This window comes from Delphinus delphis, chromosome 13, assembly GCF_949987515.2.
Source record: "Delphinus delphis chromosome 13, mDelDel1.2, whole genome shotgun sequence".
Classification (NCBI taxonomy): domain Eukaryota; kingdom Metazoa; phylum Chordata; class Mammalia; order Artiodactyla; family Delphinidae; genus Delphinus; species Delphinus delphis.
Genome location: NC_082695.1, coordinates 11,179,288 through 11,206,307, shown reverse-complemented (window position 1 = coordinate 11,206,307; position 27,020 = coordinate 11,179,288). Strand labels below are relative to the sequence as shown.

At 47.8% G+C, this 27,020-nt stretch overlaps 2 protein-coding genes across 5 annotated transcripts in view; both read right to left on the bottom strand.

Annotated features, from left to right (window-relative positions):
- Positions 1–1,006: 1,006 nt before the first annotated feature.
- WSB2 (WD repeat and SOCS box containing 2) lies at positions 1,007–19,716 on the bottom strand. Of its 2 annotated transcripts, XM_060028090.1 has the most exons (9): positions 19,620–19,716; positions 13,484–13,652; positions 8,031–8,275; positions 7,743–7,874; positions 4,694–4,794; positions 3,372–3,544; positions 2,558–2,668; positions 2,338–2,445; positions 1,007–1,723 (listed from the first exon to the last, which is right to left on the bottom strand). In XM_060028090.1, the coding sequence occupies exons 1-9, from the start codon at positions 19,630–19,632 to the stop codon at positions 1,561–1,563; spliced, it is 1,215 nt and encodes a 404-aa protein (XP_059884073.1). In that variant the 5' UTR covers positions 19,633–19,716; the 3' UTR covers positions 1,007–1,560. The 2 variants fall into 2 exon arrangements, with proteins under 2 accessions (XP_059884073.1, XP_059884072.1); XM_060028089.1 differs by lacking the exon at positions 19,620–19,716 and having other exon boundaries at positions 13,484–13,686.
- A 2,891-nt stretch (positions 19,717–22,607) lies between these two features.
- The window catches only part of VSIG10 (V-set and immunoglobulin domain containing 10), a 36,904-nt gene continuing 32,491 nt past the window's right edge, over positions 22,608–27,020 (bottom strand). The window contains exons 8-10 of one of the 3 annotated variants that reach the window (XR_009521673.1): positions 26,501–26,712; positions 25,410–25,577; positions 22,608–23,169 (exon numbers count right to left, since the gene is read on the bottom strand). Coding sequence is in view for 2 of the 3 variants with exons in the window: in XM_060028086.1 (XP_059884069.1) it covers positions 25,522–25,577; positions 26,501–26,712 (268 nt within the window). In the remaining variant the exon portion in view is untranslated. Of the gene's footprint in view, positions 25,578–26,500; positions 26,713–27,020 lie in introns of all 3 variants that reach the window. The other 2 variants (XM_060028088.1, XM_060028086.1) reach the window with 2 other exon arrangements.

The following is a 27,020-nucleotide window of genomic DNA, read 5'->3' as shown; positions in this document are numbered from 1 at the left end:
CTTGTTCCACTTGCATTTATATGAAAAAGCCTCCTCCGTCCCTGATATCAGAGAATCAACTTTCTTTGGAGGCTGTTCTTTATAAAGGTGTCCAATTCTTATATTATCAAAAGGGAGAAGGTTATGTGCATCACACACATAGGCCTCGCTGCCAAAGGACAAAAGCAAAGTCTGAAGCTAATGGCTGGGGGTGTGGGGTGAGGGGCTCAAGGAGGTGGCCCAGAGCCTCTCAGGCTACACTGTACACGATATTTCAAGATAACCACAAAACTTAATTTTGCCCAGTCCATTCCCAGCTGTCTTGTTGTACTCACTAGTTTTAAAAGGTGGGTTTTTTTTTCCTTAATGGAAAAAATGAAACGGCAAGCCAAAAGCTTTTAACTTTCTTTCCTTCGATGAAAGCCTCTCATCTTGAAATGTTTTTCTTTCAGCAACAAAGGCAGCAGAGGAGAGACTCCTCTGCTTTTTCAACACGTTTTATCATGGTACACAGGCCTCCACAAAGCACCTAGTAAGAAAGCCAAGGATAAGATGTTGCATTTCTTTTAAAATAATTTAAAATATATTAAATTTTCCAAAGGCAGATTTTGTTTGAATGAGGTGTCTTCATTAGATAACTATACGCCACGAAGAACAGTACTTTGAAAGAGCTAGTTGTGTTTAGGGGCAGAGTTGAGACTGGCTGATGAGTCCAATGAGGTGAAGCAGTCAAGTCAGATCTTGTACAGAAGAAAATCAGCTGAAATGATGACGACACCAATTCTTCACACAATTAAGAGACATCTTCACAACTGTTGGAATTGAGTACTATGGTTTTTAGATACCATTGAGAAAAACACAGTTGTACCTTAACATCTGTTGAGAAAATACAAATAAATATGCTAACTGGTGAACAACTGACAGATAATTCAGTAGCCACTGATACAGTCATGCAGTTGAGGAATACGTCCCATGTAACATGACACACAAATCTGGCCTCCGGCACATGCACGCCATTGTTTCTTAAAAAAAAAAAAAAAAAAAAAAGCCAAGTCTAGTGTCTGTATCAGGAGCATGGCCTCTGAGTCACCTGGACTTTAGTTAAGCTAAGTAATATCTCACCCTAGACGGCTCTGTGAAAACTGTCCCGTGGGTCAGAGGAAGGAAAGCCCTTGTCCACATCAAAGCGGCTCTGACCAGCAGGAGAGAACTTTCACCAACACCTCCTCTGCATCTGCATCAACGACGGACACTCCCATTCGAGGGAGTGGAAACTTCTTGGAATCAAAATGACCAGAGAGGGTCCAGCACTGCTGTCCATTAAGTGGACTGAAGGTTAAGGTCAGGCTCCGTCACTGCAGAAGTGGAATCCCTCTTCTACGACTGACCCTCACACCTCATGGGGAAGAGACCCCTGGCCCTGGCGAGGCCACTGGAATCTGGTTTTGCTACATTCTGTTCACAATCCCAAAGAGAGATTCTATTTCAATCCAAGACCAGATGTTTGGCCCACTGCTCCAGCTACTTGTCAGGAAGATTTATCCTGCTACAGAGGAAACAAGTAAGACTACGGAGACTGGCTTAAAAAGTTCTGTATGTGAGGAACTCTTTCATTTTCTTAGGGATTGGCAGCGCTAGCACTTGGTACGTTGTTAGGAAACTTCGCAGGGCTTTCCGGCATAAGTGCTTCAGTGATGACAGGACCCGAGGAGCCGTCCAGAACTGGACGTGGCCATCCCTTGTCCTGAAATGAGACGGAAACCAGTGCGTTACAGCAGACCTTGGAAATGTCTGTTTTCATTGGGACAGATATCAACGTTTCTACTCTCACTTGCACTGGCAGGAGACTCTAGAGAGTGAAACGCAACCTGGACCTTGGAAATAGATATGAAGGCTGTGGTGCTGAGTAATTAAGGCTGCTGAGGGCAGCAGGAGAACTCAAGGCACCTCTGGTTCCAAAGTGCTGTCTCTGTCAGTACAGCCCTTTATAGATCATACTATGGGTTCAAATGTAACAGGGAAGAGTGCCACCTGTTGAATTACAGATGTTCCCTGTAAGGTGGTCTCTGCCCTAAATGGTTTCCTATATAAATGCTGCATCATCTTGCTTTCCGCTTCCTTGCAGACTTGGCCTGTTAATAGCATGAATTGTAGATCTTTCACGTTGACATTTAGGCTAAATATTAAGAGTAAATGATAAACTCTATTAGAAGAGAATATCAGAATTTTATGTAATCTCAGATTTCCTTAAAGCCTTCCTCACAGGCAAGAAAATTCTAGATGCTTTCTTTCCTTAAAAAGCTACATGGAATACTCAGCAGAAATCACTACCCATCTGTTCGGCTAACAGATACGTACCCCGTGGCAATAACTCCACCATGTGGAAAAAATGTGCAGCAGAGACCATTGGTCATAGGAGCAAACGCAATTGGAGTTTTCAGTTCCAGGGCCCAGATCCTGAGGAGCCTGGAGGAGAAAGGGACGTGTCAGCAGACCTGGGGCCAGACCCCAAGGGTGATGCTACAAGCCCTTTCCAACACTTGCTCTGAGGCCACAGAAAGAGGTTTCTCTTCGTTACCTGTCATCCGCTACCGTGGCGAGGTACAAGCCTTCGGGGGAGAAGCACACAGACCTCAGGGAGCTGATGTGGACATCGCTGTCATCCATGGGGGGGTTGAGCTGGGTGTGGCTGAGGAGGACACAGGACAGTAGGTGGGCCTGGAGTGATGGCTGCCCTCCGCCCTCCGCCTTTCATCCCCAGGCAGGAGGCCAAAGTGCCATGGCCACAAAAAGGTTCCAGAGATGTCTCGTACCCCATGTGGAAAACCTGGGGATTTGCAGACTGGAAAAGACGACTGGAAACAAGTGCATTTCATACAGCTCCAGTGTCTCGTGGAGGGGGCTGAAGGATTACTAATATTCCCTGTGCTAATTTCCTTATGCAAAGTAGGTCAGCCCTCGCTTTAATGCCACAGTACAAACTGAAAGTCTTTTTTAGGCTAAGATACATGATAATTATAGGACTACCTATTATTTGCTTCAGAAAACAACAGAGACAAAGGGGAAAAGTAGACCAAGTTGGTGAGAACATGAAAATTCACTTTGGAAATAACAGTTTCAATAAGAGGATCATTCTGAACCTGTTACTACAGTTATTAGTAAGTGGAAAGAAAGAGTCACTGTGAGGTTTCATAACGCTGAATCCAAAGCAGTACAGAGAGCCTCCTATAGCCGGAGACCTGAAGGCACTCGGGGCTAATTTGAGAACTGACAATGAAACACTGCTGCACACCAGTGCCTCAGAATAAGCACGAACACACTGTGTCCTGGACCAAGACAGGTTTCCCATCGAACACCCCACCGGGAAGCGGAAGCGGGGAGGCAGTCCTTACTGGAGTGACCGCAGCCGCTCGCCAGTGTAGGGGTCCCACATGATCACATTGGTATCGTAAGAAGCCGTGACGAGCAAGGCAGAGTCGGGGGAGAAGTCGCAAGAGACCACGCTGCTCTGGTGGCCCTCCAGCTTCCGGATTAATGTGTAGGACCGCATGCTCCACAGGAAGACCTGTGGGAAGAACAGGTGCCTGGTCAGGACGGAAACAGTGCTCAAGACGTGAACAGTGAGGAGAAGGCACAGCCTTGCCTCTCCAGGCCGCACAGCCAGGGGAAGCTAAGTGCTCCAGCCCCTTTTCTATGTTTCTTTTAGAACATGTCATACTGGCCTAAATAAAGTGACAGGTCTGAATTCTTGAGGCACAGAACCAACAGACATGCTCAAGGAGCTTACTTTAGGGGAGAATCAACCAACCGACCTCAGGAAGACAGCAGCCAGCATGGCTCAGGGGAAGCTTCTGGGTCCTGCTTCTGAGCGCTCTTAGCAAATAGGGCAATGCATGCTGAAGACCTAAGCCAAGGGCTACCTTGTCCTTTCACTTGAAACCAAAAATAGGGGTCAGAGGTGAATTCCTGGTCAGCCAACAGAGCCATCTGACACCCGCCTCTGGTTTACAGGACCACAGAAATCTGCCCCACGGCTGTAGGTCTGACCTAGCTCCTTACTTGAAACCTTTCTGAGAATCATTAAAAGAAGTATTTTCTTTTTTTCCTTTAAGAAAACTCACTTTCACATAGTTCCAAGCCTCAAATCAATGATTAACCGCCTGAGCTGTACCAAATAGTGAACTCTTAACTTTCCCAAGTCGGTCACAGCCAACAACAGCTCAATGCAGATGTAAAAAACAATCGGTTCCCAAACTGTTCCTGGGCTTCTAGTACTTTTGTTACAATAGACAGGATTTCAGGACAAAGTTCAACGAGTTACTGTACATTTTATGATTTGAATGGAAATCCTAATTAGGTGGATTCAAATTAGATGGTTCAAAGGAAATCTGGATACACATGTGGGTTGCAACTTTTAAAATCGTAGACTCCAACAGGGAAAGAAATTTAAAAAACATGGCTTTCCCATCTTGTGAAGGCAAACAGCCCTCCCATGACATGACGGGAGCGATCTGCTTCCAAACACCTCCTCTCCTTTGGTTTGTGTCAAAGTGCAAATCAGAAAAGGAGGGGCCTCAGCCTGGCAGCGTGCCTCCCGCTGGGGCTGATTTGCAGGCGGCTTTCAAGGACACTGGCTCACTTACCCTCTCACGCATGAGGCCGCTTCCCTGAACCGAAGCAACAGAGCAAAGGGCACCCCAAGTTTGAGACTCACCGACTTCTCCCCAGCTGCAGAACACAGCATGCTGCAGTCTGGCGAGATGGAGCAGCAGTAAACCCACTGCAGGTGGCCCGATAACACCTGAATCTGTTTACCTGTCAGAGAAATGGAGCACACGGTGAGCCGACTCCCAAAACCACAGAGCAGGAAGCCTGAAGAACCAGCAGTGGTGCCTCCCCCCAGCCCCACCCGCCATATCCAGCGGTTCTCTAGCAGCTGAGCCCACGGGCCCCTTTTTTAATGCAGAGAAAGAAATATGACAGGATTTGTCATTTAAATACCTGAAATCTATTAACATGACGTTATAATGCCCAAGGGAAATCATTACCTACTGTTTCACCAAAATCCACAAGGTCAGTGGGACAAAGGCTGTCCACAGATCAGGTTTGATACATTCCTTTGATAACAGAGAACATTCTTTTTAGGTCCCCCAACCACCTCAGTTACTCTGAAGCATCCTTCCAAATTTGAAAGTGTTTACCTTCAATTCTCTGTCATTTATGCTCTGTAATGGTTTCCCCCTGGCCACAAGGATCCCACTCTCACCCTCCTCCCACCCTCGCCAGGATGTCCGGATGAGCAGTGGTGCAGCATAATTAGGGCCACATGCTCTGGAGGCAGGTAAACTCAGCCTTGAATCCTGGCTCCACTGTTTACTCAGCGCATAACCCTAGGTCACTCACGTCATCTCTTCAGATCTCCATCTGGGAAAAAGCTAAATGCCCATCAACAGAGGAATGGATGAATAAAGGGTAGTATTCCACCTGTTAAGTCAGATGAAATTAAGGAACTAGATTTTCCATGGAGTACTGTCTAATAAAAAAGAAAAATGCAGAAAAAATGTGAAGAATATGATTCCATTTTTGTGAAACAATGACCCCCAAATCCATAAATGTAAAAGTGAGTGTCTGGGACTTCCCTGGTGGCACAGTGGTTAAGTGTCCCCCCATGCAGGGGACACGGCTTCGAGCCCTGGTCCGGGAAGATCCCACACGCCACGGAGCAACTAAGTCCGTGCGCCACAACTACCGAGCCTGCGCTCTAGAGCCTGTGAGCCACATCTACTGAGCCCATGTGCCAGCGCGCCTAGAGCCCATGCTCCGCAACAAGAGACGCCACTGCGATAAGAAGGCTGCGCACAGCAACGAAGAGTAGCGAGTAGGCCCCGCTCACCGCAACCAGAGAAAGCCCGCGTGCAGCAATGAAGACCCAACACAGCCAGAAATAAACTAATAATTAAAAAAAAAGTGAGTGTCTGAATAGGATTATGCAAGTATAGAGAAAAATACGGAAGGCAATATGGAAGGGTCTTATTTAGCATGGGTGACAGGACTGCAGGGGGATTATGGAGGAATGCAAAGGAGGGGAGGATGAGAAAGTTTGGGGGGAGAAGCCCCCAAAAAGGGGGGAAGAATGTATATGGTCATACATATGCATTTAAGAATTCACGTGTATGTGTGGGTATACAGAAATAAATTTTATGAAAGTCAGTCATGGTTTCTTCAGCTCTCAAGTAAGAAGCGTACCTGCTCCCCCGGGGTAGGTGTGAGTGAATAAATCAAGGCAGGGTGGGAGGGCAGGGCCCCGTGCCTGGGACACTACTTGAGTCCCCTCCTCTCCTTGAAAAGCCCTAGTAACTGGCCTAGTCCATTCTGCCCACTCTCAGCCCCTTCAGCGAGTCCTCCCTCCCTGCCTCAGATGGTGGCAAGGTGCCTGCGACACTCATTAAAAAAGGCGCTGCGGGGCTTCCCTGGTGGCGCAGTGGTTGGGAGTCCGCCTGCCAATGCAGGGGACATGGGTTCGTGCCCCAGTCCGAGAAGATCCCACATGCCACGGAGCAGCTGGGCCCGTGAGCCATGGCCGCTGAGCCTGCGCGTCCGGAGCCTGTGCTCCGCAACGGGAGAGGCCATAGCAGTGAGAGGCCCGCGTACCGCAAAAAAAAAAAAGGCACTGCGTCTGAGCACCCTCCCAGTCAGCAGGCCCACCTCAGACCACACAGCCACAAGCTCCACAGCAACGGGCAGACAGGACCCAGGGCGCGCCGTGTGACTCGATGCCTTCAGATGAGGACACCACAAGCACCTCCTTAGTTGCCTGACAAGTTATCAGGCTCGTTTCTGAGAGGGCAGGGACGGGGCCCCTCTCGTGGTGTGGAGAGCTGCACAGTCACCGCTCGGACTCTGCATCATCAGGGACGAGGGTGCTCTTCATGAACCGCCCACGTCCCCATTTCCTCCTTCCACCTCCCTCCACGCCTGCAAGGGAGAAATGGCCCGGCAACCAATTCCCCTTCCCTGTGTCACCCTCCCAGCTGAGGAGAAACACCAGAGATGTATGGAATTCTCCGTCGGGCTGCTCCGGGATACAGTCCTGCTTAGAGCAGAACTGCACTAGGGCTGACCGCCCCCCTCCCCACCCCAGCCTGAGAGGATTCTTGTAGACCTAGATTCCACGGTACAAAGAAACTTTACTTCTAACAGGAAGTACCCAACATGGATGACTTCTTCCAGATCAGTGGTTCTCAACCCGGGGAGGCTGTGGCCTTTATGCTGACACTGGGCTCTGTCTGGAGACATTTTTGGTTGTCACAAGTAGAGAAGGTGTTACTGGCATCTCACGGGTTAAGAGGGCAAGGATGCTGCTCCACGCCAGAATGCACAGGAAGGTCCCTAACAAAGAATCATCCAGCCCAGCATGGCAAGAGTGCCACAGCTGAGAAAACCTATTCTACACCATGTATCATCGAGAGGGGTGAAAACTGGTTCTTGATGGCCAGAAAAATCTGACCTTTTTAATGTACAAAGCACAGATACACATCCAGTACCTGAAGAGATAGTCAATGTATTTTTGGCATGAAAATCTCCCAGGTGGTGAGGGGACTGGGTGGGTGACTAGGAAAAACATGTCTAAAAAGTCTCCTCAGGAGGCAATACCAGAAAAAAAGGTTGAGAAACACTGTTCTGGATAAAATGACACTGGTCAAGTAGAGAGAGGGGCAAATACAGTATTTTGGGGTTGCCAAGTCATTCCGTCACCTCCATACCATGTTTATTCAGGTCCCAGATGCGAAGAGTCTTATCTCGGGATGCAGAAACCAAAATCAAACTGCCACTGGGTGTGAAGCTCAGATCTCTCACGACATCTTGGTGGCCAGACAGATTCAAAAGCAGGAGCCCTAGCGTGAGAGAGAGGGGCACTCGATCAGGGGGAGAGGCAGCTCTGGTCTACAGGTCACAGCCACACCCCTCAGCCAACTGGCGGCCCCTCTGGTCCCTGATCGGAATGTGCACGAGAGCCCCCTGGGGCCTGATCCCAGCCAGAAATGACCTACCTGTCTGTACCTCCCAAATCTTGATCTGCCCATCGTTGAGCCCTGTAGCAAGGATCAGGCAAGAGACGTCTGGCACCTGGGGATGGTGGCGTGCCCAGAGCTTCCTGCTGGGTGGAGAAGGCCACGGGCTGAAGGCCAAGCCCCAGACAATCTGCCCACAGTCCAGCGTCTTCTCCTTTGGGCTGCCTCGCCCTTTTGTATCATTTTTGCTGCTTCGGCTTTTGGCTTCGAACCCTTTAGGGATGCTGGGAAAAGCAGAGAGTTCTTAATGAGTCTGAAATTGCCACCAAGTCAATCGACTTTTCATTCTGGGGTACCTAAGCCTTTGAAATCCTAGAAACAAATAGGCCTTCAGTGAATTCTAGTACGACCTTTCTTCTTCTTTTTTTTTTTTTAGAATTTGTGTAACAGAGACTTCACTGGCCGTGGCTCATCCCATCTGTGACAGTCCTGCAGTGGGGCGACCTGCCTTGTGGGAAAACTAGATCACAGATGCTCCAGGGAGCCACTTGCTTCTTCAGAAAGTTCTCCTGGGTTCTGGTGCGTGGAAGGAAAGATGCACTCCATGTTTCTCATGAGAAAGAAAGCATGCTGTAGGTTTGGAACTAGGACAGAACTTAGAGCCTGAATAACCATGTGCCACTCTTCTGCCTCATACCCCCCTTATCTCTAGCTTAGAAAGTCCCCAAGGAGCAGGAAAATAAACCCAATTTTCGGGCCAACAGTTTGCTTGGTACACGCCGATTTCCACCTTCACTCGCTTTGCTCCAATCAATGAATGAGGCTCTTTCATTTACTTCTCTGATGGCACATCCAGTCCAGGAACCAACCAGCAGGGCAATGAAGGGAAGAACTCACAGAGCTGTTCAGGGGCACGCTGACCTCAAAGTGGCCCAAGCCTTTCCTTTTACCTTCAACTTATGCTGAAACACAGGCCCAGACAAGCTAAATAAGACTCCGTCCCTAAGAAACAGGGCCCTGCCCACCACTCTGCCTCGCAGACAATGTCTCAAAGGCATGAGCAATTAAACAGTCCTGGGGTTCGGCCCGCAAACGCAGAACACTTATCTGCAGTACACTTTATCACTGTAAGTATTCAGTCCTGCTTTGCTACATGGCCACACTCCGTGGTTTATCGAACTGGGGGAAAGAGTGATGATAAAGCTGGGACTCATTTCCATGAAAAATCCTATAGCCAACATACATGCAGCTGAACCTCTTTCTGTATTACATCTATTCCCGAAAGGTTAAGTAAGTCATATTTTTGCCAATCGCATCATCGAAATATATTAAAGAATTTTAAGCAAGCTCACCTACAGAACTAGAAGGGAGAGACTGCGACAAACGTGGGCTCCTTCGACTCTGAAAGTCTGTCATTCTAAAGCAGAGGCTGCGGGAGTGTGCCCGGGATGGCAGTCTGTTCTGTACGTGAAGCCGTCTCCCACCTCCACCAGGCTCGTCTGCCCACCTCTCGCCTAGGGACGTGTTCACGCTCGAGCAGCAGAGCTGACTTGTCTTGACAGAGACATACGGCCCCCAAAGCCAGAAATATTTACTATCTGGGCCTTTATAGAAAAAGTGTGCCGACCCCTGGTCTAAATGGCCAAACGTGGTCTGAAAATGTGTCGTTCTGACAGACCATCTGAAATGTGACACTGAATGTCTTTTCAATGAAGCCCACCCAATCCACATCCGGCCCCAGCCAGGCGGACACATACACTTCGAAGACCTGCCTAGCCCTGACTCGGGGGCCTTAGTTGGCCATCCAGGGGAGAAGCACAGAAAAGGCAAGCTATGGGGAGAGCTCTGTAGGCCAGCTCAGAACCTCCAAAGTTACCTTTTTTTTTTTTATAAAATCCTGATTTCTGTATTTGAATTAAGGGATACATCTGTAGCTACTTTATTCCAAAAGAATTAAGGCACATTGGCATAGTAATTCATTTTACTATCATAAATTTAACATGTTAGGGGTAGAGATAACTTTCCTGGGGTCACAAAATTGGGGGCAGAACGGGAACTAGTAGTCAAGTCTTGGGTGTCCTAGCCTAGTGTTCAGCACATGCCCTGGACTTCAGAGTCTGCAATGAATTCAAGGGATGAGCTACACGGGAGGTGGCAGACACGACTGTGGGAGGGGGCCGCTCGGGGCCGGGGACAGTCATTAGGAGAATTTAACTTCACCAAAACTGAATTTTCAGAAAATTTTATTAAAAGTAGTAGTACATTTATCTAGTTATTATCAATTATTTGCTCAATATCAAAAGCGCTACATTATATGATTTTTTTAAATGTATAACAACCCTAACAAGAATATAAAGGCCCCAGATTTCCCCTTTTAAAGGATTTTTAAAATAACAATTATTTTAAATTATAAAATTAATAGTGAAACATGGGGAAATTTTGGAAATGAGAAAATTATAAAAATTACCCAGATCCTAATACCACTCTAACCACAGTAAACACTGTATGATGAATTTTTAATTTATGTGTACATTCACATGTTATTCAAAAACAAATTTGGGATCATACTGCAAATACAGTTTCATAGCTTGCTTTTTTCAGTAAGCCTTGTACTGTAAGCATTTCCTCAAGTTATTATTCTTCAAAATGTGTGATTTTTCCCTAAAACAAGTAACTGCTCATTTAACATATTAAACAATATTTCCCTCATTATATTAAACAAAAGATACACATAAAGGGTTAATGCTCAAATTTACATTTTCCCTAATATTGGAAAGATATATTTATGTATAGTAATATATATATTTGAATACAAGAGTGATTTTCAAGGAAGTAACAGATTTCCCACTTTATGCTTTTTAAAAAATACTTTTTCAGACTATAAATCTATATCAGATTTAAGTCTGGATATGAAGTTGAGTCCCTTGTATTTAGACTGGGGGAACCAATAAATAATGATCTTGGCATTACCATTAAACTGAGTATAGAAGGAACTGAAAATTGTGATTAAAAAAAACAAAAACAAAAAACACACACAACAATCTTTGATGGCTACAGAAATATACAGCAATGCCAAAATTTCCTTAAGCGTTCTCTCATCACCAGATTTTAAGCTATTTCTGATTTTTAACTACCATATGATTAATTTCATGTTGAAAATCAGTGTATGTAAATGGATGACCTCCCATTTGCAGCAACATGGATGGACCTAGAGATTGTCATACTAGGTGAAGTAAGTCAGACAGTGAAAGACAAATATCATGTGATATCACTTATATGTGGACTATAAAAAAATGGTACAAATGAACTTATCTACAAAACAGAAATAGAGTCACAGATGTAGAACACAATCTTATGGTTACCGGGGGCAAGTGGCGGGAGGAATAAATTGGGAGATTGGGATCGACATATACACACTACTATATATAAAATAGATAACTAATAAGGACCTACTGTATAGCACAGGGAACTCTACTCAATATTCTGTAATGACCTATGTGGGAAAAGAATCTAAAAGAGAGTGGATATATGTATATGTATAATTGATTCATTTTGCTGTACAGCAGAAAATAACAACATTGTAAATCAACTGTACTCCAATAAAAGTTTTTAAATAAATAAATAAATAGATGACCCCATTTCTGAGATTCCTAATCGCAGGAAGAGCAGTTTTAAGGTCCTCGAAATGGCCTTCCTTCCAGCAAGTGCACAAATTTATACTCCTCAACCCCAGCAGCGTGCAGAGTACCCATCTCAGCAAATTTTCATCAGCGTTACCTATTATCAAGGCAACAAGTTTCAGGATGAACTTATAAAAAACTTAAATCTAACGTGCTACTTGTAAGAAATGCTTAAAGCAAAACAAATGAGACCCTCATGGGCAGGGGCCATGTTTGATTTATTTCAGGATTCTCAGCCCCTGGCTCTGGGTCAGGCAAGGAAGACTACAACAACTGTTGGCTGAGTAAATAAATACAGACATAGAGTTGCCCTGTGACAAATGAAAAAAATACTGATGCTGGGCCATCTGACTGGGAGCTCACAGCATTCAGATACTGGGACTTGTCCAGCCCAGAGACAGAAAAGCTAGTTAATATCAGGAACTGAACTTGGTTGATAATAAAAAAGGCAACTAGCCAATTTTAAAATGGACCAAGGATCTGAATAGACATTTCTCCAAAGAAGACATGCAAAGGGCCAATAATCACATGAAAAGGTGGGCAAGGAAATGCAAATCAAAACCACAATGAGATGCCACTTTGCTCCCACTAGGATGGTTATACTATAATCAAAAAGACAGTCGAGGGCTTCCCTGGTGGCACAGTGGTTGAGAGTCCGCCTGCTGATACAGGGGACACGGGTTCGTGCCCCAGTCCGGGAAGATCCCACATGCCGTGGGGCGGCTAGGCCCGTGAGCCATGGCCGCTGAGCCTGCGCGTCCAGAGCCTGTGCTCCGCAGTGGGAGAGGCCACAACAGTGAGAGGCCCGCGCCCACAAAAAAAAAAAAAAAAAAAAAGACAGTCGATAACAAGTGTTGGTCAGGATGTGGAAAATCTGGAAATCTCCAACATTGCTGGTGGGACTGTAAAATGCTGGAACCACTTTGAAAAACAGTCTGACAGTTCCTCAACCAGTTAAACATATACAAAAACATATATCCACACAAAAACTTCACATAAGTGTTCACAGAAGCATTATCTAATAGCCAAAAAGTGAAAACAACCTGAATGTTCACCAGTGGATAAACTTATAAACAAAATGTGGTGTCTCCATAAGATGGAGCATTATTTGGCAGTAAAGGGGAATGAAGTCATGAAGCATGCTACAACACGGGTAACCATGAAAACAGTACCCTAAGTGAAAGAAGCCAGTCAACTGACTACATAGTGTATGATTCGATGTGTACGAAATGTCTAGAATAGGCAAATCTATAAAGACAGAAAGTAGATGAGAGGCTGCTCAGGGCTGGAGAGCAGAGGGGGATTAGAGGGTTTCTTTTTGGGCGACAAAAATGTTGTAAGATTGATCATGGCATGGATGCACAACTCTGTGAATATTCTCAAGTCACTTAGCTGTATACTTTATTTTTTTTTGTGAAAGACAAGTTTATTTGCCTCCAAAGGACTCAGGTAATTTAGAGAAATTTAAAATACAGCTAGTTGGTAAGGGGGAGTCATCCCTCATCAGCAGCTGCCGGATAATCAAGCCTAACTACCCAGCTGGGCCTCTGGCTGCACACTTTAAATGGGCAAACTGTACGGCGTGTAAATTATATCTCAGGAAAGCTGTTAAAAAAAAGAAACTCAGGGCTAACATAATCTCGATGGAGTTCATTTTCACAGGTACAGAATTTGGGACCCTGGAAACCTCACTGATCCAATTGCTGAACTGTTTTGGCCACCTTCCCTCTCCTGCTCTCGGGCAGGGAGCCATCTGGGAGAGCGCTCAGTTCCCCAGGACTCCCTCACTCCCTTGGGTGTGAAAGAACTTACAACTGCTCTTCCAGCGGCCAGGGGATCAGCTTGACAATGCAGTGTCCTTGAGACCAGGCGAACCAGGAACCATCCGGAGAGAAGGCAACGCTCCACGTTTCACAGCTTGACTTCCAATCAAACTGATGGGGGCGCCCGGGCTTGAGTTCGGCCAGCAGCAGTGGCTCCTCTGGGGCAGGAGACAGCATGCTTCAAACAGGCACCCTCACCTCGAGGGTAAGGGCAGAACCAGGCCCCTGACCACCTTGCTGACTCAGAAACTGGAAAGCCACCAAGATCTCCCCATGGCAAAAAGTGACAGTCCAGATTCTGGGAGGGAGTTGTCATTTAAATGACCTGGGGCACTAACAGTAGCCACAGGCCGAATTCCAGTGGGGTTACTCAGTGCTGGCACTCCTGACTTCTGGTTAACCGTGACTCAGAGTAACCTTTGTAAGAGTGAATCCAGTGAAGGGAGGCCTCGTTTTCCTATGAAAGCCCGAAGAGGAAGAAAGGAGACAGGCCAGGCAAGGATCAGACGATGCTGATCAGGAAGCCTTCAGATGCACTTAAGGTCTCTCCAAAAGAACCTGCTACTGGGAAACAGGTGAAAGAAGGAATATCTGAAACTCACAGGCTCCCTCTCACTCCCCGTCATCCTCCCCATCATCCTCTCCATCATCAAGGCTAAAATGTTCAGCACTGGCCCTGCTTCCTGTCACTCAGACTTCTTGATCTGGCCTCCCACTTCCATCTCCTCTCTGTTCTGGCCTAAACCTTCATCCCATCTTGCTCCGATCTTTTACAAGACTCTCCTGATGCATTTTCTCCTGCCCCCAGGGACCCTGCTGAAGCTGAAACACACATCACATCTTGACAGTTCTTTCAAATACATTCCAAAGCTCCCACCTGCCTACCAGATAAAGGCAGCTGAGACCCGGCCTCCCAGCCCACCCCACCGGCCCCAGCCTTCCCTTTCCGGTCGTCTCCCTGCACGCCACACGCCGGCCACACACACCTCCCTGTCGTGCCCCAAGTAGCTCATCTGAGTTCACACCTAGACTCATTTTCTGCTTATGAGAATCCCACTGACATTAGCAACCCAGAAGCATACCCAGATCTCACACTATCAAAGCAGAAGGAAGTCCCACTCTCCTTATTTCTTTCTCTCCTGTAGTGACAAGTTTCCCTCTGCCCCGACGCCACCCCCAGCTGGGAATTTACGCAGCCGCCTTCAAACACCAAGCCGATTCAATCCTTGTTTCTTTTTTTGGGGGGGGGGCGGAGGGGGGAGGCTAGCACAGCATCCTGTGAAGGGCGGGGGCTGGACTGGTGCTTCTTCATCGACCTGAAGGGCAGTCCCCAGTTCAAGTCTCCCCTACAGCGGAAGATTCTCAATGGCTGACAAAGCTTGTAAGTTCAAGGCCTTCAGAACTGATTTTTTGATCGCTACAATTGTGTTACATAGGAATATAAAAACTGGCTTCCATCCTGAATGAGGTCACTGTCTGATGTGTATGTTCCACTTTAGCAGTTTTGAGACTTTGACCTTTTTATAGCTGTTACCAGATAGATACTAATTTAAACAGCCCCTATTTCGTATATTTTAGGACACATCTTTATAAGTCTTCTCAGTTTGACCTTGTTAAAATCAGGATGTGTCAAGCGATGACTTTTCATAGTTAAATAGGCAGTATTTTTTTCAGTGACACATATTGGCAATACAATCCATGATATCCTGGATTCAATGAAACAGACGGTAAACATGCATATATGTAAATAATATTTATACGTATATATATATATTTTTCTGACATGCATTATAGGAAAATACATGGGTATATCTTGTTTCATGAAATAAATGTATTGCTGAAAATTCTGTCTTTAAATAGAATTTTAATAAATCATATTAAGCCTTTATGGCTTTGTTATTTAAAGAAAATTTAAGGAAGTTTCCTTTGTAAAGAGAATATTAATTCCCTGAGGTTCTATGCTTAAATCTAGGTTTTAATATATCAGATCTGTCTAAATTGGCATTTGTATACGCCCAGGTAATTCCTCCTAGAAATCTGTGTTTGCACAGGCGATCCTTTCACTTACACAATTACTTGTGTATCTGAGCACAGTCCTCTGGATGTGAATATCTGCATGGTAAGAACTTACTTTATACTGTAAATCCAAAACAAGACTCAGTGTTACGCAGCAACCCCGTGGCGTTTATTCCCATTATTTCTAGATATCTTCTTAAGGTAAAAGAGCCCTATTCTGTTAATGCCTCCTCATGGGGTCCAGTGGTTCTCAGCCAGGGGCACTTTTGCCCCCCAGGGACATGTGGCAATGTCTGGACACATTTTGGTTGTCGTAACCAGAGGGGGTGCTACTGGCATCTAATGGGTGGAGGCCAGGGATGCTGCTCAACATCCTACAGGGCAGCCCCTACAACGAAGAATTATTTTGCTCAAAATGTCAGTGGTGCTGAGGTTGAGAAGCCAGATGGAGTCAAATATTAAATGACATTGACTGATCTGGAGGTACATTTTCATCACCTGACTTCATTCCACCTTGGTAATATTCACACTTGGTTCGCTTCCTCCACAATACGCACGTTATCCATCCTTTCGACACCATGGAGGCTCCACACAATATGAAAAGGGGTCACCCCTGACTTCTCTCTTTTCTTTACCTCCCAAACCAAATCCATTAACTAGTTCTACTGCATCTGCTTCCAAAAGACTTGCCAAACCTAACTTTCCTCCATCTCCCGGCTGCTATTCTAACCTATGCAACATCGTCTCATCAACATTGGCTCATATATGCAACATCATCTCTCACTAAGCAGACTCCTAGCTCCCTCTGCTAGGAGACTGCTCTCCTGGCTCCCCCTCTGGCCCCCAACACCCATTCTCCTCACCTTTCAGAGTGATCAGTTTCGATCACTCTTAGAATAAAATCCTCACCCTGCCCTAGAAGTCCTGCACACTGGCCTTCTCTCACTCCTCGACTATGTTCAATTAGTTCCGACCTCAGGGCCTTTGCACCAGCTATTCTCTGGAATAGCTGACTATTCCAGACTGGAATGCCTGCATGCCTGGCACCTTCTCTTCATCCAGGTCTCGGCTCAAATGACAACTCCTTAGAGAGCCCTGCTCTGATCCCAAGTCAATGTCCTTCATAACTCCTCACTTTATTTTCTTTACATCACAATCACCATTATGATTATTATCCGTCTCCCTCCAGTTAGGACATCAATGCCACCGACAGAGCAGGGACCTTGTATGTTTATCCCCAGTGCCTAGCAGAGTTCCTGGCAGAGAGCAGGCACTCAGTAAATATTTGTGGAATAAATATACATGGTATCTCTCTATAATATAAATGAAATGAAGCCCCTTAGACTATTATGATGCCTTTGCCAAACATTTTACATGAAATGCTTCTTAAACATAAGCCATACCCAGATTTCACACTCTATTTCTGTGATTTGGGGATTTAATCTCTTGCTATTTCAGGCTCAAGAATCCAAGAACTAAAATAAGAAAAAAACCGAAGGAACTACGGAGATTCTGAAGAGGAGGCTGGGCCCAAACTAAACTTGGCTGCTGGAAAAGAAAGCCATAATTAGTGCAGAACTTTAAAAAAAAAAAAAAAAAACCAGAGGCAAGATGATCCAGCTTCATCTGGGATTGTACCTGCCCTGGCCCTTCTTGCTGAAAAGGCCTATGGATCTGAGTTTTCTAATTAAACACTGGGATGTGTTTGGATAATCAGGCAGAGTGGAAAGACATTTACCATGGGCCTCTTCTGTGAAAGGAGATTTGCCTGAACACAGAGAGAGAGAAGCTATGAATGACTCTAGCCGGCAGGAAGCTTGTTGATTTGTCCTGCCTTGAGATCTCTACATGAGATGTTCCATCCGTTCAGAAAACTCTGCCTGGCTGGCCCCAGATCCTCGCCCAGCTGCTCTGCCTACCCTTCAGGCCTCAGTGCTGGTGTCACCTTCTCAGAGACCTTCCTGGCCTCACTATCCAAAGTGGCCCAATCACTTTCTTTTCACTCCACTGAATTTTCTTTATAACTATCACTCGCACAACTTCTCTTGATTGCTTGCTTCTCTTTATGTAACTGTTGTTTCTCTCTTCCCCACCCTCATTCCGAACTGTTCACTGCTATTGGGCTGTGCTGTCCAATACAGTAACTGCTAGCCACACGTGGCTACTGACCTTCTGAAACGTGGAAAGTCCCAATTACGATGGGCCATTAGGTACATGGTACATACTTTACTTCAAAGACAGTACAAAAGCAAAAATCTAAAAATTTTCAATAATTATTCATGATTACGTTATAATGATAATATTTTAGATATGCGGGATTGACAAAGATATAATTTTAAAATTACTTTCACCTGTTTCACTTTTTTTTTTTTTAACGCAACTACTAGAACATTTCAAATTGCATATCTGGCTCGCGTTATATTTCTATTGGCCGGTGCTGGCCTAGAGAGTGCCTGGCCCATAGTAGACACTCAATAAATATTTGAATGAATAAATACGTTCTAACCACTACTCTGAAGATATCTACTGCTGTCCATTACAATTAGTCCCATTACAATGGTCTTTATTCAGTTTCAAAAGAATAAAACTCTGGCCTTTTTTTTTTTACCGGTAGCTTGGCAGCTCTCAACAGCTCAGCCCACACCCCAAAACACAGTCGTCAATCATTAGGAAAAACCCAGAACTGGAAACAGATTCCTGCTAAAAAGGGAGGCTAGCTCCAGATCGCTTCCAGATATAAACTAAAAGGAGTCAATGGAATAGACAGCGGAAGCTATAAAAAGATTCACATAAGATTTCAGACAAACAGTAGGGGCCATTTAACAACAGTTCTATGGGTAACAAACTCGCCGAAGAGAAAGCCCTTATCTAGATGGGAAGGCAGAGAGAGCTACCTCTACACCTGGTACTGAATGCCTTACTCCAGCAAACAAAGAAATGTCATTTCCCAAATTAAAAAGTTACACCACCCCAGGGAAAACCCTGATTTCAACCCACCCACCGACAATCCCTGCTCCATCAAAGAAGCCAGGGAAACACAAAAACATCCACGATCAGAATCCTCCTGACCAGAATGAAGCTTGAACTTCACTGGAAGAATACAAAGAGGTTCTGGAACAAATTCTGAGCCTAGGCCTTGACCCCCCCCCTTCTGAGAAATTTCCCCTCAGGAAACCGCCTTTAAGCATGGGAGTATATTCAAGAGTTGGGACTCCCAGAATAAATCACAAGCCCACCCCAAACTTCTATTAGTGGGGTTTAGGGGCAAAGTGGTTGGAAAGAAGAAGCCTGAAGGACGCGTCTTGAGGTTTGGCCTTTGCATAACAAGCACACCATTCCCACTGAGGCTGCATGGTCATTTGGGCTGACCCTCCAAGTGCTTCCAATATTCTCCGACTTCCACACCGTTTTCTGATGACAGCTGTTAACAAGGAGAGAGGCAAGTACCTCACTCATCGGTGTATCCTAAACTTGTCCCCTCATCCATGTCACCAGGGATCGGCAGCTCGGCTCTACAAATCAGTCTCTATTGGGAGAGGCTTGGAATATGTTTTTTCAATAGGGATTCCAGACCCCATTTTCACGCACAGACAAGTTTGGGAAGCTCCCAACCACCCGCTGAGGCAAATACTATTATTAACCCATTTTGCAACTACAAAACAGACTTGGGTTAAGCGGTTCGTCCACAATCACACAGCCTGTAAGGAGCACAGCGGACTCCCACCCAGACCTCGAGTGCAGCATCTGGGCACCCACCCTCTCGGGTATCACCCCCCCCCGCCCGAGGGCCTGGCGCCCGTCGTGTCCCACCCGGGCGGAGGCGTCGGGCCCCGGGCGCCCCTGACTATCCCGGGGATGGGGATCCCCGCCGCGCAGAGGCCCGTCCTCCCCGGGTCCAGTCGGCGGCGGGAGACGGGGTGGCGGCCGCTGACAGCGAAAGCGAAACAAAGCTGGTCGCCCGGGGCGCACCCTGCCGCCGGCAGACGCGGACGGCCCAGGTCCGGCGCCCCCGCCGTCCCCATCCCCCGCCCCGGCCGAGGCCGCGCCCCACCCCCCCGGGAACGGGCCCGGCCCCGCCGGCGGGGAACGGGCGCCACGGCCCCACTCACCTCCGGCCTCCATGGAGGACGCGCGCGGCCCCGCGGCTGGCGGCGGGCGCCTCAGCCCCCCGGGCCGCCGGCCCTCATGCCGCCCCCGCGCCGCCCGCCCCCGCCCCGGCCCCGGCCCCGGCCCCGGCCCCGCCGCCGCCGCCGCCGCCGCGCCCGCCGCCGCCGCCGCCCGGAGAGGCCATCAGCTGCTTCCCGTCACATGGCGGCGGGCGCGGGCGGGGACGCGCGGGGGGCGGGGCCGGGGCGGGCTGGAGAGAACCCGGGAGCCGGGCTGCGGGACGGCGGGGGGCGGGCAGGTGGACGCCGGGCGGGAAAGGGTCGGCCCTGGGGGTGCGGGTGGGGGTGGGGGGGAACGGGGCCGAAGGGAAAGCGGGGGCGGGGCAGGTGGACGCGGGCAGGAGAAAAACCTGGGGTTTGGGGGAGCGGGGCCCGGGGAAAGTGGGGGGGGGGGCAGGTGAAAACCCGGCGGTGGGAAGCGGAGCTCAGAGGAGAACGGGGGGTTATGAGGACAGACTATAACCTGGGGCGGGGGGTGCTGAGGGAAAAACCGGGGTGGGAGGCAGGCAGGTGAACGCGGGGAGGGGGTCGGGGAGCGGGGCCGAGGGGAAACGGGGGCCGGAGGGGGAAATGGGGGTGGGAGAACCAGGGGACAGATGGAGCGCCTCTGGTAGACCTGGGAGGAGCGGGGCTTAGGGGGAAAGGCGGAAATGGGGAGGATGGGAGGAACGGAGTGGGGGGCCAGGCGATGATCGGGGATGGAGGGAGGAGGTGTGGGTTTAAAACGGGGTGAGGTGAAGCTGAGGGGAAAACGAGGAAGGGGGTACGGAAAGGCACCGGGGAGCTGAGGAGAAAACGGGGGGAGATGGGACAGGGGGAAAATCGGGGGTGGGGGCGGACCAGGGCGGAAGGGGGACCTGAAGACGCCGGCGGTCAGGAGAATGGGGGAGACGAAAAGCGAAGACTGAGGAGAGAACTGGGGGGATGGGGTCCCGGAACCCCGGCGGGAGAGAAGAAATGAGGCAGAGGAGTAAAATTGGCAACCTGAGGCGGCGGGGAGCTCACAGGTTAAATGGGAGCCGCGGTAGAGGAATGAAGGGGCTGAGTAGGAGTAAAAGTGTAGGATGAGAGGAAGGCGTCAGCCGCCGTGCTTAAAAAATGGGAACCAGGGCTTCCCTGGTGGCGCAGTGGTTGAGAGTCCGCCTGCCGATGCAGGGGACACGGGTTCGTGCCCCGGTCCGGGAAGATCCCACATGCCGCGGAGCGGCTGGGCCCGTGAGCCACGGCCGCTGAGCCTGCGCGTCCGGACCCTGTGCTCCACAACGGGAGAGGCCACAACAATGAGAGGCCCGCATACCGCAAAAAAAAAAAAAAAAAAAAAAAATGGGAACCAGAAAAAAAAAGCCCACCGGAAAATGGAGGGTGAAAACATGAAGGTGCAGCGATTAAAAGGGGCGGAGAGCAAGGGGCAGCCAGCCAGAGAAAAAGAGGGTCAAAAGTGGTGGGAGGGTCCAGAAATGGACAAGCTGGGTGAACGTGGGTGCTACCGGGGAAGCCTGAGGGACAGCACGGAACAGAAGTGAAAACAGGCGAAGGTAAAATGAGGGGCTGGGAAAACAGAGACTTGGATTAAACACACACGGGACATGAAAATGGAGGGACTGGGTTAAAAAGAACATGGGGGACTTCCCTGGTGGCACAGTGGTTAAGAATATGCCTGCCAGTGCAGGGAACATGGGTTTGAGCCCTGGTCCGGGAAGATCCCACATGCCGCGGAGCAGCTAAGCCTGTGCGCCACAACTACTGAGCCCGCGTGCTGCAACTACCGAAGCCCACGCACCTAGAGCCCATGCTCTGCAACAAGAGAAGCCACTGCAATGAGAAGCCGGTGCGCAGCAACGAAGACCAAACGCAGCCTAAATAAATAAATTTATTTTAAATAAACAAACGTGAAACTGAGGTGAAGGTAGGAATCATGGGTTTGGTTAAAAAGGAAGGAAGTTGAAAATGGGACAGCTTTGATTAGAGCTTAGGAAGCTTGGAATGAAGTAAAGAAACGGGAGAGATGAATGACCCAAGAGAAAGGCCTAGAACAGGAACAGGGAGTGGAGTTGGGCCACCTCAAGTGGGAGGTGAGGTGACACATTCTGGTGACTACAATTAGCTGAACCCTGTGAGAAACTCCAAAACCACCAACTGCTACAAGGACCCGACAGCTGATATAAATTGTCTTTTCAGACAGCCCATCAGTCTACTGCTCCATGACAACTCCTACCCTAGCCCTTTAATATTAGAAAGCATGCAATCTGACCAAAGAATTCCCTGGTGGTCCAGGGGTTAGGACCTCGCGCTTTCACTGCCAAGGGCACGGGTTCAATCCCTGGTCAGGGAACTAATATCCTGCAAGCCGCAGGGCATGGCAAACAGAACAAAAAACAATCTGACCAGGGACTTCCCTGGTGGCGCAGTGGTTAAGAATCTGCCTGCCAGTGCAGGGGACATGGATTTGAGCCCTGGTCCAGAAAGATCCCACATGCCGTGGAGCAACTAAGCCCATGAACCACAACTACTGAAGCCCGCACACCTAGAGCCCATGCTCTGCAACAAAAAGAAGCCACCGCAGTGAGAAGCCCGCGCACTGCAACAAAGAGTAGCCCCTGCTCACCACAACTAGAGGAAGCCCACGCACAGCAACGAAGACCCAACGCCACCAAAAATAAATAAATAAATAAAACAATCTGACCAAAAAGAGGCGTGTGTTTGAGGGTATGTAGCAAGAAAACAATGGAGAACAAATTTCTTGAGGAGTTTAGGAGAGATGAGAGGGTGGGTAGGATCTACAAGTCGTGGAAAAGAATAACACGGCAAGGAAGACAATATTGTTACCAATATTGGGAAAGCTAATTAAAAAAACAAAAATTGGGGGCAGCAAATCCACTTCCCCAAATCTTTCAGTTTATTAATCAGGTCTAAATGAAGATGACTAAAGCATTTATTTAAAAATAACTTTATTCCATTATCTTAAAAAAATCCATATTATAACCTCAGAATGAATTTCTCCCAACCTCGCCTCCACACCAATTATTAAAATGTAAATAATGCAGAGAGATCTGTTTCGTTCTTTTTGCAGCAGTTCCTGGCCAGGACCACGGTGAGAAATGCCGGTTGGCACATGTTGCATCATAATAAACTTTACCCAGCAAGGATGATTTTCCAGGTCTCAGTGCCTGGGTTAGGGAAATTTTCCATCATGGGCTTTCCTGCTGCAGTAATAGGGTTGGTGTGTGCTTGTGAGAATGGGAGCTGCTATCAAAGCCACAGGATTATGACAGCCCCTTTCCCAATGTCCACCAGGTTTTGAGGAAAAGGAATGTCAGTTGCGATGGCCTGGAAGTATTTATCTTCCTGGTTCTGGTAAGTATATCTCTTCATCTCCAGTTCACAATACATTCAGATAAGATTTTATTTCCAAGCACAATGTAACAAGTTGGACTTTGCCACAGAAAGTCTGTAACCTGCTGTCAACGTATTGGTGGAGTTGGGGATGGGTCATCTTAAAGAAAAGAAAAAAAGCCCTAATTCTTTAAAATCCTTAAAGCTTGAAGACCCCCCCAGTACCTCAGCTCTTAACTGACCCAGCAATGTTATCTGTGCACACAGGGCTCAGATATAAGTGACAACAATCACAGCTCAGCTGGACAAGGGTTAATAATGTTTGGCACCAAGACCCTGAAGCTCCCATTTACTAGTGGAAAAATCCTGCCTCGAAGATTTCCCTATCATTAGGTGTGCACGCAGGAGAAGAGGAAGTCGCAGGAAGCATCTCAGTGATCTTGCAAATCATTCTCTGCATTCCCAGCTAGGGATTTTTTTTTCCCCCTAATAGTTTTTTGCTTTTTCCCTTTTTAAGTATGGTCGCCTCTGCAGGGTGGACTGTCGGATCCAGAGACCAGCTCAGTGTGCAGTGAGTTTAAACACAACCTGTCAAGTATCCGTTCTGAAATGACACTAACTTAGACTGGTTAGAGTGGTTAAGAATGTGAGGTTCCGGGCTTCCCTGGTGGCGCAGTGGTTGAGAGTCCGCCTGCCGATGCAGGGGACACGGGTTCGTGCCCCGGTCCGGGAAGATCCCACATGCCGCAGAGCGGCTGGGCCTGTGAGCCATGGCCTCTGAGCCTGCGCGTCCAGAGCCTGTGCTCCGCAGCGGGAGAGGCCACAACAGTGAGAGGCCCCGGTAACGCAAAAAAAAAAAAAAAAAAAAAAAAAAAGAATGTGAGGTTCCACGCAGCGAAAGACCCAGCCCAACAAGAGAACTGCAGGTCACAGCTATCCCTGACGGGTAGACATTGGAGCCAGCCTCTGACCTCCCCAGTGTTCTGAGCTGGGGACAGGGTTCACTTCTAGTGACTCCCTCAGTTTAGTTCCTTCATCCAAGAAAGTGGACCTGCTCCAACCACACCTGCAAGGTAACCCTGCAGGCAACACACTTCTCATCTTAGGAGTCCCAAGTCCTGTTACTGGAGAGGGAAGTTCTCCTTTAAGTCGTGCCCATCAGAGCAGGATATGCAACATTGAAGAGTGCAAATTCAAGTCAGATTTTCAAGTTTAGCACACATATTTTACACCCTTAGAAGGTCCCTGACATTTAAGAGATTAGGATGAAATTAGAAAGAAAAAAAAATCTCTAAACTGTACAGGGAACAGCAGCAGCTTAAACTCATCATATGTTATTTTCATTCAAAACTTAGCATTATTGAGCAGCGTATCTTCCTTAAGAAGTAGGAAGGAAACAAGCTTTCCCATTCCCATTTCCAAGATCAAGAAACTGAGGCCAGACGAACTGATCTACTCTGTTACAAAACATTTCTCCTTGCCTTTTTCAAAGCCACAGGAGAAAGGAAGGATGGGAAAGTCTGAAAGCTAATAGTGCATCACCTAAGAGGCTTTTCTAAACACGAAGCTCTGGAAAATGCGAGATTCTAATGAAAGGCACTTCCTCTTATCAGCCCCTACCTCTTTTGAAAAGAATTCTATCTCCAGGGAGGCAAAAATCCCCAGGAGAGCTCTGATGATGCCCTGGTCTGGAATATTCTACAGAGAATGGAAGGCCGAGGCAGCAGTTTGTAACTGAACAGTTTACATTTTTCTTCTTCCGCTAAGGAAGGCAAAGGAGAAGATAACTAACATCTACGGAGCACCTCCGAGGCACGCTCACACCCTGAAGTACCTTGGTCCCCACCATAGCCCTGTAAGATAGGTGTGATTTCACCCATTTCACAGATGAAGAAATTGAGGCTCAGGACCTGCCCAAGCCCATGAAACAGGTAAGGAGCAGAGTCCAGATTCAAGACCAGGTGTTTCCGACTCAAAACCTGAACCAAAGTGCCTCCCTCGGATTAGGATCAGTAGCTGACCCCCCTCACCTTTTCCAGAGAGCTGACGTGTGCCTGGTTCCTCAGCTCACCTGGGCAGTGAAAAAGGAAGTGTCCTTATCACCCCACAGTATTCCCTTGTGTGCTGGGGCGAGCTGGTTACAGACTTTAACAGTGACAAAGGGCGCCGAGGCCAAGTGCCTCCCCCATCTCATCATCAGTCAACCTGGAGAAAGCCAGGGGCACAGCGACAGGGGCACCTCAGATACCAAATGCAGCTTTCCCCCCAACACTGCCCGTTCCAAAGCTTTTCAGCATTGTTGAGAAAACTTACAGTAAATCAAACCAATTTAGAAAAAAGAAGAAAAAGGGAAGGAAAGATGTGTGTGTGTTTTCCATTTTTTTGCTGAGAGCCACAAACCGTTTTCAGCCCTCAGGCAGGGACGCAAGTCAACTGAAGCACAATATAAAACTCATCTTCGACGTAGCTTTCCAAGCTTTTGAGACAGGATAACAAAGGACAGTTGTCTTCCTCAAACTGGCCTGTCTTCTTCTTGAATGATGTCACTCTGCTGCTCACTGCTGTCATCTGTACAGGAGGGAAAAGTAGACCCAACTCTGAGTAATCTCAATAGGGGCGACTCTGTTTCTGTGTTAGTTTTCTTTTCTTTTTTTTTTTTTTTCTTTCTTTCTTCTTTTGGCCACTCCATGTGGCATGTGGGATCTTAGTTCCCTGACCAGGGATTGAACCCATGCCCCCCTGCAGTGGTAGCGCAGAGCCCTAACCACTGGACTGCCAGGGAATTCCTCCCCCCTGCAATCAGTTTTCAATCACCTCTATTTCTAGACCTTTACTGATGACTTGGTGGAGGAGCAGGTGGGGCAGGGTGTGTATCCCCGCTTTTACCTGTTCTTTCCACTCAAAATCCTCTGACATGCTTGACACTGCCCACCCTTCACACTCTTGGTTTCTGCCATTCCCCTCGCCTGGACCACCCCTCCTTTCTGCTTATTCAAACTTAGCTGTCCTGAAAGACGTGCCTCATAGTCCACATCTTCCATGAAACATCTCCCAACCAGTGCACCCCTCAGGGCTCTCATCTTTCTCCTGAGGTTCTGTGATTTGTAAACGTACCATTCATCAGGCAAGGAATCAGATTCCTTCTTGCCAAAGCTCCTCTACTGCTCTCGCAGAGGGTTGGTTAAACCTTCCTTCTGTTTTCATTTCCCCCTCGTGTTTTAGTCTGTTCACCCTAACTGGTCTCGTAAAGCCCTTTACCATCCGTCTTTCTTTTCTAGTGCCTGACAGTACCAATCTGTGCCTTTCCCAGAGCAGGCCCTTGATAAATATTTGTCCATTTAATTAGCGTGTAGGTAGTTGATAGGAGATTCTCAGATTCTAGATTAAACTTTAACTGTCTTTCCCAACCTTTAAAAGACAGACCCTTGGAGATTTCTTCTGGGGAAGCCCCCCACAACTTCGCAGAGAGCTTCTAAGGACAAAGAGCTTACCCTGCAGAGCCTGGAGTCCATTGGCCATCCGGTCCACATTCCCATTCACCAGTGCGGTCACTCTGTGGATGTGGCCGTACTTGGTTACTTCTTTTGGAGACTCGTCCCTCTCACTTGCTTCCTCCTCTTCCTCTTCTGCAGCATCTTCCTCCTCCTCCACCTCTTCCTCTTCTGAATCCACCAAAACCATGACATCACCCATGTCTTGCCTCCTAATTTCCAGAAGGGGAGAAATAATCAAGAAGATACCCTGTTTTCTCCAACTTCAGCCCTCGCTGAATAGGAAACACTTGGTTCTTTGCAGCCCCTTTGGTAACATGGAAAATTCTTCACGTATTCAACTTGGTTGAGTCGTGAGATGACAGTGCGACTGTAACCTCGCAGAGAGATGCTGCCGAAGATTTGTCTAGATAATTGTATCTTGTGCTGGGTGAGTTTTAGCGCTCCACCTCTCCCCACCCTGCTGCTTCTCAGGCAGATGACCTCATTGTCCCAAGCACCCACCATTTCAGCTCCCCTC

Coding starts and splice junctions, on each gene's coding strand:
- WSB2 (XM_060028089.1), bottom strand. CDS start 13,671: ATGCTGTCTCCTGCCCCAGAGGAGCCACTGCTGCTGGCCGAACTCAAG. Junction 2,669..3,371: donor GAGCGGCTGCGGTCACTCCA/GTAAGGACTGCC, acceptor TGTCCTCCTCAG/CCACACCCAGCTCAACCCCC. Junction 2,446..2,557: donor GCCACGGTAGCGGATGACAG/GTAACGAAGAGA, acceptor TTTCTCCTCCAG/GCTCCTCAGGATCTGGGCCC.